This window comes from Pezoporus wallicus, unplaced genomic scaffold (genome assembly GCF_028554395.1).
Source record: "Pezoporus wallicus isolate ANWC-B61680 ecotype Strahan unplaced genomic scaffold, APGP_CSIRO_Pwel_v1 contig_7876, whole genome shotgun sequence".
Classification (NCBI taxonomy): Eukaryota; Metazoa; Chordata; class Aves; order Psittaciformes; family Psittacidae; genus Pezoporus; species Pezoporus wallicus.
In genome coordinates this window covers 152,262-164,387 of record NW_026641435.1, presented here as the reverse complement: position 1 = coordinate 164,387, position 12,126 = coordinate 152,262, and the positions used below count along the sequence as shown (strand labels likewise).

The 12,126-nt window shown below is 44.0% G+C and overlaps 2 protein-coding genes and 1 long non-coding RNA gene across 3 annotated transcripts in view; 2 read left to right on the top strand and 1 right to left on the bottom strand.

Annotated features, from left to right (window-relative positions):
- Positions 1 to 12,126, bottom strand: part of ARHGAP44 (Rho GTPase activating protein 44) — a 240,279-nt gene that overhangs the window by 101,390 nt on the left and 126,763 nt on the right. The window lies entirely within an intron of this gene.
- LOC130607114 (uncharacterized) lies at positions 2,928 to 4,848 on the top strand. The gene is made up of 3 exons (XR_008974164.1): positions 2,928 to 3,391; positions 4,070 to 4,250; positions 4,752 to 4,848. It is a non-coding gene; the product is annotated as an uncharacterized LOC130607114 (long non-coding RNA).
- Positions 11,501 to 12,126, top strand: part of MYO15B (myosin XVB) — a 29,105-nt gene continuing 28,479 nt past the window's right edge. Inside the window, exons 1-2 of the mRNA XM_057423931.1 lie at positions 11,501 to 11,509; positions 11,958 to 12,098. Of these exons, the coding sequence (XP_057279914.1) occupies positions 11,501 to 11,509; positions 11,958 to 12,098 (150 nt within the window). The remainder of the gene's footprint in view (positions 11,510 to 11,957; positions 12,099 to 12,126) is intronic.

Genomic DNA, 12,126 nt, shown 5'->3' with positions numbered 1-12,126 from the left:
ACACCTTGTGTTCACTGGTCTAAGCAGCATGGCTGAACTTCGAATTGCTGCTGCCACGACTAACCACTGAAAATCTAAGCAAATGGCCATCTACAAGGACCCGCATCTGGCCAGCAGCCGTGATGAAGGTCTGAAAGGATATGTGGGAAGCAGAAGACATCACTGACAATACGCTAGAGACTGAATTCATGCAGAAACGTACTCGTGTTGTCTCCAGTACTGGAATGAAGAACTTTCCTGATTTTCAGTAATGTATCTATGCATTTCAGGTGTACATGTGTGAAGATCCCTGCATAGAAGTTGAGGAGGTTGACGATCTAACCAGACTGGAGTATGTGTTGTCAGTGGTATTCTGAAGCTAATTTGAAGTCACATGGGCTTGTTTGTTATCCTTCACAGCTACTGTTGGTTCAGCAACAGAAAGCACATGATAAATCCATGGCTACCGTGGGAGAAAATAGAATTAATTTGATGCATCTCGTGGCTGATTAACTGATGTTCTGCAGTAAAGCTAGGTAAAGGCTGAATTGCAGTATTTGTTATGCCTACACTGAACGATGTGAGGAGGAGCACAGCTGCAGAGGGAACTCCTGGCTTGTGTATAGTGTGCCCCTAAGCTCTGCTGCACAGGGAGCACACACTGAATCTCTGCAGTCACACACCAGAGAGAACAGCTCATCCTAGTTAGCAGACTTTCTCACAGATGTGTGCAGGGATCTTCACCTCTCTTGTTAAATGGTTCGCAGTCCTGAAATGGCTTCTAAAAAAACCCAAATACATTTTATGGGCAGGGGAAAAGAGGTTTGGAGGCTGGTGTAACTTCTGTGGTGTTGCAGAGGGACAAAAGTAGGAATTTGACATACCATTCATGTTGCATGAAGTGGGTGGTAAGTCAGAAAGACTTGCAGGATGAGAGTTTGTTAACACTGGTGTCCTTGGTGGCTTTAGCGATTCCTGTTGCCTTCAGCTATGGGAAGCTCAGGCCCTGCATCTTTAACAGCTTTTAAATCATGGGTTCACTGTTGTGCTTGAAAGAGAAGCACCTAACACTGCTCCTTACATAGTCCTGCACCCTCTACTCTCACCATCCTGTTGAAATAAACGACTGTGAAGGCTGTGTACAAGGCGGTGTCATCACACAGAGATGGACAGGCTGGGTGTTCTGAGCTTTTGTAGATTTAGATGGGACTTTAGAAAGAAGTTCTTCCCTGTGAGGGTGCTGAGGCGCTGGCACAGGGTGCCCAGAGAAGCTGTGGCTGCCCCATCCCTGGCAGTGTTCAAGGCCAGGCTGGAAGGGGCTGGGAGCAAGCTGCTCTAGTGGAAGGTGTCCTTGCCCATGGCAGGGAATTCAAACTGGATGGTTCTTTTTTCCATTTCTTGTTTTTGTCCTAGACTTACATTGGGCAAATTTTGATTTCTATTAATCCTTTCAAAGACCTCAGTGTCTACTCCAAACCTGTGGCTGTGCAGCTGCCCTGGGTTCAGCAGTACCACCAAGGGACTCTCTCAAAAAATGCCCCATATGTTTCTCTTTCTCAAATGACTTCCTAAACTCCATTCTGTTTGTCCTCCAGAAAGTATTTGCTTTCTCTCCAGTTGTCTGATAGCACAGGATGAATGCCACATGAAGTAAAAAAAGACATTTGGCAAAGTTGTAGTTGCTCATACCTGTCATGCTACAGAGCCAAACTCTTAGGTCACTTTTCTTCAGTATTGCTGAAGGTCCTGAATTCAGTGGTCCTGGGAAGTTCTGGCTATATGCTCTCCTCACCTGTACAGCCCTACCAGAGCTAGCAACGTAGGCAGGTTTCTCTAGTGCACATAATTCTGCTGGTGTCCTTTATATTAAACACCATGGCACAGGTTAGATTGAAAAGGTTCTAGAGGACCTGATCTTTGCAGCAGCTTGTAGCAGTGGTATTAACCAGATGTCAGCAAAGAACAAAGCTCTGATTTCCACGGTTCCTCACATTACTCATATCAAGATACTGGCCCATCTCTAAAGTAGATCACTTGTGTGTAACCTTTTGGTGCTGTATTTGCGAGGTAGAAATGTGAAGTCAGTTAGCTGAGGGTTTATTTCTGTACATCTAGACACACCTTTGCCATAGCAGAAACTGCCTTTAGTCTATCCCAGTCCTCAGGGCAAGATCAGAGTGTCGGCATCAGGTAGGCAATTGGGGTACTTTTTCAAAGGCTTCTTAATTTCTTTATGTAAGATTTTCATCTTTGTATTCCACTGTCCAAAAGTTTATCTTTCCAGCTCTTGTGTGAAGGCTGTCAGTAGCCAACATTAATAAGATGAATATTTACTTCACTCTGTGCAGATATGGTTTGAATTTAGCTGCACATCAGGTCATAGGAGTGGAAGAGAAGGTGTTTGGCATTCCACAGTGAAACCTTATGTGGGCTTGTTTTGTCAGGTTGTCTCGGTGTTTCAAATAGTATGTGATCTTCACTTGTAAATCACTGCAATTCCACTGATTTACTGCAACAGGTCCTCTGATATGTCTAAATTAGGTACTTCTGGTTTAATGCCAGCTTCCTTACCTCTTTTACCCCATTGTGCACAGTGGGTCAGGTAAAACAGAAGCTGCCAAAGCAATTGTGCAATGTCTGGCCATGTTATACTAGAGATCAAACAGGTAAGAGGCAACTGAGTTTGGCTTTATGCTCTGACAGTTAGGCAAGAAGTAGAAGCCGGTGACAGGGTAAGGAGGCCATACTGTTTATGTTATTTCTTTGTTCCTATTTAACTGAGCTGGACTTTGGATGGCTTGTGGTTCAAGGTGAGGCTCCCGTAAAGACTTAAGGGCTTGTCCTTTATTTTAGCATCTGTGAGCCCTGATGTATAGGGTGCTCTACCTGTTTGAACAGATGGTACCTACCTTAAAGACCTTATAGCAGTGAGGTGAATCTGAACAAAGACAGAGAAAAAGTAAAGTGAAAGATCATAGCAGTGAAGGCAAAGAGCTCATAGAGCAACTCATCAATGGCTAGAGGTAATCATACCAAGATAAACTTTAAAAGAGGCTCTTCAGCCAGTCAAGAATTGTTTCATTGAAGTCCCATTTCTCTTGGATTTTCAAGCTTGCAATTTGAAACCCCTGATGGCTCCTGAAGTCTTCTCTCCCTCTTTTCTTGAAGCCCTGCAATGTTCTGTCCATCCTGGAGAGTTCTGGGAATGCCAGAACCATCCTCAGTGACAACTCAAGCCATTTTGGAAAGCTTCTGAATGTCCACCTGCGACAGTGAGTTAAAGGAACATCTTGGGATGCTATCCTTCTCAGCTGTCAAGGGGTGCTTGGGTGAGTAAAGGTCTAGCAGTGCTCAGAGCTCTTGTGATAGTTCTTTCTCCCTTACACTCTGTTATCATCAGGATATGAAAAGAGTGAGTTTACATTCCTGTTTTGCTTTTAGTTTTCCCCCAGAAAAGAATAGATCTTCACCTCTCATGATGGGTGATAAATTAAGGAAGTAAGAAAGGCTGAACAGGTTTATAGCAAGGAGCCATCTAATACAATTTTGTGTCTCCAACACTAGCCACAAGCATTCACTGGTGCAACAGTAAGAACATGCCAAATACATATAATGCTTTTTTCTTAACACTTTGTTAGATCTTAGCCATTTGCAGCAGCTCGAAGTTTTTCCAATACTCTTGTGGTTTCCCAGTTTCCTCTTGAACTCACACAAACTTCATGACTCTGCAACAGTCTTTGGCAAGTGTTCTACAGGTCTAACAAGTTCCGTGTAAAATGTCCTTTTTTATTTTGAACATATGTGGCTTTTTTAGTTTTGTTTTTCATTTGTTTGGCTTTGTTTTTTTTTGTTGTTTTTTTTTTTTTGGTTTTGTTTTGGTTGTTTTGGTTTATTTTGACTGTTGCCAAGCACTGAGCTGATATTTTCGTGGAACTGTCTATCATAACCACAAGGTCTTCATCCTAAACAGCAGTGGTTACCTTAGAGCCTGTCAGCTTGTGTGAAGCTGGGATTGCTTCAACCTGTGGCATCACTTTACATTTATTGACAGTGAATTTCATGCACCATTTTCTTGCTTTTCAAAATTCAGACCAAGTTGGTCAGGTCATACCCTTGTTTCTCAGCAACAACACCCTCTGCTAAACCTTCAGAGAAGTGAATCTATAGAATCTAGCTTCTGACAGGATCTGCGGTTATCTTACACTTGTGATATCATGGTGGGAAAATCCATCTCCCAGTCCCTGCTGGAGAAGTCTCATGTGGTATTTCAGGTGAGGACCAATGAGCTCCTCCCTCCTAGAGGTGTCTTTCTCTCCCCCGTACAGATTTAATCTTAAATTCACTGTTAAATAACAGGGATGGGACTAAGTATGATATTTACCTCCCATTTGTTCTTACAGCAAAAAATATGTCCCCCACGTGTAGCACAAAGTGATCATTTATTTTATTTTAATAAAATAGGACAATGTTCAGTCTCAAACAGGTTTAGTTAAGCTACTTATTAGGAATTATTGGAAGTTAAATCTTTCCTCAACTTAATTTTTCTCAATGTCTGGAACGTGGAAAAGGTCAGATTTTGGAGCTGTGTGAAAGGGGCTGCTCTCAAGATGGAATGATCCTAAGGTGTCGGAGAAATCCTGGAAACTTTTCAAATAAAATAGGTGTTGAGTGGCTCCTGACTTCAGAAGTTTCAGTGCCCTGCTCTTTGAATGTGTTCTATAGGGTTTTGGAACTGGATATGAGTCAACTGTAAGAACCGTATCCCCTGCCAGGCCCACGGTGAGAGGAATTACCATGTGTTTTATGAGCTACTAGTTGGGCTGTCCGTGGAGCAGAAAGTTATGTACTTGCAAGAGGCAGTCTTAGCTGACTCAGGTGAGTGAGGTAAGGATGCTCTGCAGCAGCTGTTTGGTCAGTGAGGTACCTAATAACTTTGCTTCCCTCCCGAGTGTCCCTCATAGGACTGCAAAAATCTATTCTGTTGCTTCCCACACCTGACTTAAGAAAGAATACCTTTGTCTTTTGTGATCATTGTCTCACCTTTCAGGCCCCTTCTGCTCCCAGAGAAAGGGAGCAGAAAAAGGAATCATTGTGTAGGCCCAAGGCTCTACCCTCTAGTGAAGAAATCCTTTTCTCCTTCCCTTTCCCTGGCATTTGCAATTTATTGTGGGACTGAAAAGAGCAGGGTATATTTATTTCTACTTTCCTCAAAACACTTGATTCATTGACTGAGTCAATGGGTGAAAATTTTTAACCTTTTAACCACTGAAATGTACTGCTGATTAAAATCTATTTCAATTGGAAAATTGTTTGCCAGACTTACGGCAAGTCATCACTTTGGAGCACAGGGTTTTTTTTAAGAATATTTTCCATTTCCAGAGTAAGAGCAAGATATCTTTCCTGTTTCAGTCTTGTGGGTCAGCTTTCCCAGATGGGCAAACTCTTTACAGCAGCTGTGGTCATGTGAGGAATCCTTGGGGAATGATCACTATCATCTTTCCTTCAGGCAAGGAACGAACAAGTACCACTAATGACTTAAGGATGGAGGGCAATTAAAGGCCTATAACTCAAGGGGGTGATGCTCCTAGTTGGCAAAGGATCTGCATTGTAAACTAAACTCTTCCAAGGGATGGTTAATAGGAGTGTCTCAGCCTGTTGCAAAGAAGAAAAGGAAAAAGAATCAGATAATGTGTAAAGAAGTTAGCAGAGACTGACAAAATATCTCTCTCGGATCTTAGTTTTGGCAAGAAGAAGCCCAGGGCCTGCACGAACCTCGTCTGAATCTGGCCATCAGCTGGAAACTTTTGTCAAAGAATGTTCTTGTACACAAACAGGTTCTACAGGCTCCCTTGACCCAGGATTTCAGGGTCACAGACTTGTTAGGAGTGTCCTCTTGTAGAGAAAAGCAGAAGAAGAATAGAAGTGATATGTCTATGTTGTAGTGAAGCTCTGTGGCAGCTGTAGTGAAGCTCTGGGACTATAACCCAGGATGGCTCTTGAGGTGTACAGAAATCCACTGGCTTTGGTACACTGGGTTCTGGTACCATTTGGAGTAGCAGCTCTGATACGACTTACTTGGGAGTAGATTCTGACATCCCTTCTTCTCTCAAGCTGCAGTCCAGCAGTGGGCAAGGAGTAGCTAGGGTGCCTGTATTGGTACCATAATAAAAACTTATGTTAGCAAAAGAGATCTTACTCTCGAGAGCTCCGGAGGGAAGAGACTGGCATGTCGTGAATGCTGAGCTCCCACTAGTGGTGTCTTTGGTCTTTTTATTTCAGATTTCTCCAGTCCTTAAATCATTGAACTACTACTTTGAAGATTGCTGCTAGTAGCTTAGCTCCAGTCTGGGGCAAGAAGGGCGACCACAGTTATCTGTCCCATATTCTCTCAGGGCAAAGCATGTGACATCCCCCATCCTGGGGAAGGAGGACAGCAAGCACTTTCTGGTCTTGGTGCAAGCTCTGGAGGAAATCAGCATCTCCATCAGCTGACCTCTACCTGCGCTGTGCTGGCTGCCCTCTGCAACTGGGAACACTTGCTTTGCCTCCTGTGAGGTACACTAACCCTTGGCAACTTGGGAATGGGTTGTTTGTGTAGTGAGGCGCTGGCACAGGGTGCCCAGAGAAGCTGTGGCTGCCCCATCCCTGGCAGTGTTCAAGGCCAGGTTGGACACAGGGCTTGAAGCGAGCAGCTCTAGTGGAAGGTGTCCCTGCCTGTGACAGGGATTTGGGACTGGATGTTCTCTTCCAACACCAGCTGTTCCATGATTCTAACATTGCTATTATCCCACTTGATGGAACTGGGGACATTATTCTTGACTGAAAATTGTATCATTTGGAAGCTATTCTGTTCTTATAACGTTTGGGCCTAGACTGACCTAGAGAGGCACAGGAGATGGGAGACAACAAAGGGTTATTACAGCTTGGGTGGCTATTCTGCTGATAGGCAGGGCAGGCAACAAAATGACCAAACACTAGCTGTATAATATGCACAGTTTATTAAACAAGCACACTAAAGCAAACAAGCACACTAACGTGAATCGGGTATGTACCTACATACAGTAAATAAGTACAATAAAGCAAATCAGATATATATATGTAATATATGAAAGTAAAGTACAAATGAAAATTAGCAATGGATCGAATCAATACAGCACAGAGAGAACAGAGAGTAAGAAGTACATCACCAGTCACCACTGAACCATCCTCCGGGCACACACTTCAGCTGGGGAGCCTCATTGCAGCTGATGCTGGGAGTCTCAGGTAATTGGGAAGGTTCCTACACGGTGCGTCCACCCAAATCTGAGGCCTTGGATTCAGCTTCAAGAGGCTCCTGCTTTTATACCCTTAGAAACACAATAAGCTTTATGCCAGCTCTGCCATTGTTTACTCGTGGGTCCGTGCACTTTCTCATCATCTCAGTGTTGGCCACGCAGTGTTGGCCAGGTGCCCCAGCGTGCCCAAATGGGAAGCTCATGGAACAGCTGCACCCTCATGTTTCCCTGCCTCTTTTCAACAGTCACCATGAACATACATACACATGTGGACTCTACTGAATGCACTGTGACACAAACATACTTTGTTATGCCTCTCAGTCATGAGAGGGAATCAACTCCCAAATAGGTTCCCATCTGTTACAGTACTTCTTTGAGGATCTAAAATGAGCCTAGATGCTGTTGTTTTGCCAAGGCTGTGACCAGCTCTGTGCAGCTGGGGAGCTGATACTAGTGGAACTCAGTATCCCATTCATAGTTGAACCTATTGTTCTCCATCATTTAGAAAGAATCCTATGAACATGCAGCCATTGCCAGTGCCTGAGATTTGGATTGTGGGCAATTTATTGTGTGTCGCAACAGATTTCAAAAGTCTGCAAAGTGCTGTCACTCACTATGTCACTGTGAGTACCTTTTTGGTGATTTCTCATTTATCCTGAAGCATAGAATGTTCTAGCTGGTGCTCTGTCAGAAGAAGGGCCACCACCTTAGAAGGTCCAAAATCTGGGAGGTAACAGAAGGAGTGAAATGACTGCTGTGCTGGATTGTCACATCTAGGGGGGCTCTTTTTTGATATGAGGTGGCTTCAGGCTTAACACTTTGGCCAGCTAACTCTCCTATGGAGACAGGCTGAGCTCCATGGAGACCTTAGAGCAGCTCCAGTGCCTAAAGGGGCTCCAGGAATCCTGGAGAGGGGCTTTGGACAAGGGCCTGTAGGGACAGGCCAAGAGGAATGGCTTTAACCTGCCAGAGGGGAGACTGAGATGAGCTCTTAGGCAGCAGCTCTTCCCTGTGAGGGTGCTGAGGCACTGGCACAGGGTGCCCAGAGAAGCTGTGGCTGCCCCATCCCTGGCAGTGTTCAAGGCCAGGTTGGACACAGGGGCTTGGAGCAAGGTGCTCTAGTGGAAGGTGTCCCTGCCTGTGGCAGGGGTTGGAGCTGGATGAGCTTTAAGGTCCCTTCCAGCCCAAACCAGGCTGGGATTCTGTGATTCCCACCCTGAAACATGGCAGCAAAATTCTCATTTTGCTCCTTCCTTTCATACATGGGTAAATTCTCAGGCCAACTAGGAAAAAGAAAAAAAAAAAAAGCACCATTTATTAACCAGGCTGAATTCCTTGTCTATTTGAAAAACGTATGTGTATTTGTGAAATAACAACAGTATATTCTGGCTCTTTATGAATCCGGGTGACATCTTATGACTGGATCTTCACCCCTTTGTCTGCAGAAGGGGCCACTGATGCCAAGTGACTTCTGTTGTTGTCTGGGTTGGTGAGGTGCACCCACAGGTGCTGTCTTTGCAGTAACTAGGTTTACTCCCTTCTTCTACTCAGAGACTCCATTGCAAAGACTCTGTATTACCTGCTTTGAATGGCTGTTTCTACACATCAGTGGGTGGTTGGCTCCCTGGGAATCAGACTGTGCTTTGAGCATACACGGGTTTGAGGTTGCTTTTCCTATTCTTTGGTGTTGTCTGGGCTGCAAGTGCAGGTGCTGATTCTCCTCAGCCAGAAAGGGGAGGGTATCTGATGAGTGGGCTTCTGGTTAATTTTTGTTTGTTTGCTTGTTTTTCCAGTGAAGAGATGGTCATTTTACCATGTAATGTAGGTATCTGTTCAGGGGAGTACTTTCTTTTTGAGAGGCAGTGTAGACGTGCTCCTTCAGGGTGTGATTTGACACTTTCACTGTAGATTCTTATGAATTGCTATCTGGAGGAGCCCATAGTCTTCCCTGACTGTGTAGCGTAGGTAGAATCCTAAGGTCCTAGGATGGGGTGGACTGCAGGTAGCATTGGTGTGTAGGTGGAGTCCTAACAATCGTTACGCACTTCACAGCCGAGTCTCAAATAGGATGGTTTCTGGTAATCCCACCATGTCAGCCTTGCAGGTTTAATACTTTTGCATGAACTGGCCAGTATGGTGCTGCATATAGATACTGCACACAGCTAGCTTTGGCTCTGTCATTTCAAGGAAGAAGAAAACAATTTGGTTTTAAATCAGAACAAAGCCAGTGTTTTCATCCAACTTGGCCTATTGAATTAGCTTCTATGCTGTGCTAAACAGGTCAAACCCAGCTTTTCAGCAAGTGCACTGGAGTTTAGAAACCAAGCTACATGAGATGTTGAAAGGACACTTGGGGATTTTAACTCCATGGTTTGATTCTCACCTTAAGAAGGTTTGACAAAACCACTAGATGTTTCTTAAAACGTTCACTTACACACAAACATACACAGCCAGAGGCCTTTCCCTGCAGCCAGTGCTCTGCTGCACAGCAGTGACTTGGGGACCCACATCACTCATTGCCTTGTTTTGATGGACCAAACCCAGGAAAAAAACTTAGCTTGACCATGCTGTACTGATGAGGTGAGCAGCGTGAGCTAATTCTTAATGGATCACGTTTTAGTTATTTGTGTTGCTATTACTAATAGAAGAAAAACATTTTGTAAAGTAATTTTAATCTAACTGTTCCCATTTCTTCCTCAAGACTTGGATAAAGCTGGAAATATGATAACACTATCTTTTACAATTTATTTATTTTCACATGTATATCCTGTTTTTCTGTTGTTCCCAGCCTGAATAGGGACAAGTCCAGAATCCACTGAAGTTTCTGAAGAGATTCTTCCTGATCCACTAGGCTTTGTATCAGGCCAGAGAGAGGAGAAGTGCAGATAACCAAAGCAAAGCTGTTACTTTTTGAAATTGCGGTGAGGGTAGCACCTACAGTTCTGGGTCAGGAATCATTACCCTTGTAGCATGTAGACACCCATGCCTCTGACCCAGCGAGCTTATGGGGACTTCTCAGACTTGTGGTAAGTAAAAACCAGGCCGAGCAGGGGCATAAAGTGATCTTTGAGTTTTATACTTAGGATTCCTGTTAAAATCTACATGTTCTGATGAATGCTGAAAACAATGGAATATATACAGGTAGGGGTGTTCATCCAAGAGCAGATCTCATCTTCTTTGTCCTCCTTTGCAGCTTGTCTTGCCTCTTAATGTTCAGCCTAGTCAATAACCTAGTCTGAGGGCTTGCAAACTAGACAGATGATTTGAATTTCTCAGGTTCGTTCACACTTACTGATCAGAGCAAGCTGCCTGATCAGCGCCATCTGGTGCTGTGCGCTCTTCACAAGACACAGCCCCCTGGGAGGGCTGGAGTTGGAGCTAGCGATGCCTTTTTGTCTCTGCAGGATTTAGGCGTGAATAGCTTAGAGCAATTTTGCATCAACTTTGCCAGTGAACATCTCCCGTGTTTTTTCCAGCCAGACTGCTGTTGCCCAGGAAATCACGCCAGCAGGTGAATGGCAGCACATACAGAATGAGCCTCAGCTGGAGAGTCTCCTTTAGTAGGGAAGCAGCACGCTGAGTAAGCTTCGCCCTCTTAAGCACTACCCACCGAATCCTAGACCAAAGAACTAGCTATCGAATACCTTTTACTAATTCTGTAGTAAATTAAAAGAAGGGTAATTTGTTAGTGCCTGCTCCCTCTTTTATAAGTGAGTTGATCAGGACCAAGGAGCCCAAACCTCAACTGGTACTTTCAAAGCCTGTGTGGTAGATTCATTGTAGCATTTTAGGTACCACTCACGTCCTGGAGATATTTATCAAACTTGCTGCCTTTTGCAGTTCACTTACCAACTACTCTATCTGGTATTCTATCACTCTACTTAGCAGCTTTCATCTCTTAAATTAGGAAAATCATCAGTGGGTTTAGAAGAAGTTTCATAAGACAAAACCAGACAATTCTAGGCAAATTCCCAACAGCAGTGAAGCACTAACTTCCTGATTTATAAATCAAACCCCTCCATTTGTTCTTGCTTGCATGGCTGGATTTGACTGGTTGGTTTTTAACGTGCAGGAGGAATATAGACAATAGCAGTTAGCTTGGATTCCTAGTTCCAAGATGTACAGTGAATCATGCCTAGATGTCTTTGCTGGAAAAAAAACCCATTGCATCTTGTACATCCTGGATGACCAGACTTCACTGACTCAAGTGAGAAGCTCTTATCCTCTTACATGATCCGTCTCACAGAATGGTTATGGTGAGGCAGTTATACAGATTGAATAGACATTGTGTTTGCACAAGTATTAGATATTTTTGCCTTTGGTTTGACAGCAGCTTTTCAGCCTACTGAATGTATGTTGCAGCAGCAGGAAATGTTTACCTAGGACAGCAAGGTGGGTGGCAAGGCCCCTCCTCATGTTGGCTCCTGACCTGGTCTGCAGGGAATATCCTGTTACTGGAATGGTGAAGGGACTTCCCTGCCACTGAGCAGAGGTTCCAGAGGAAATACAGCTGCTGCCAAAACCATTACAGTAATGTGCCTGTGCTAAGGCTGATATTGTGATAGCTGGAGTAAAGGATGCAGGGGAAACAGCCAAGAGAGGACAAGGCTTAGCAGAGTAAGACTAAATTGAGATTTGCTGTATGTATTAATGGTCTGTTTGGTCCATATCTTTGAAGTGAGTCAACAGTCAGTCTAAATTTAGTTAATATTTCCCTCATTAACAATTCTTCTCTTTTCACATCCCTCTAAAAAATGTTACAGGAAGCTGAAGAAGACCTTGGTGCAATTTAATACCATGATCTTAATCTCCAGATCTTCGATTAAAAAGAGGAAACACTGCCAGGTAACAATGCTCTTTTCAGGATCAGGTG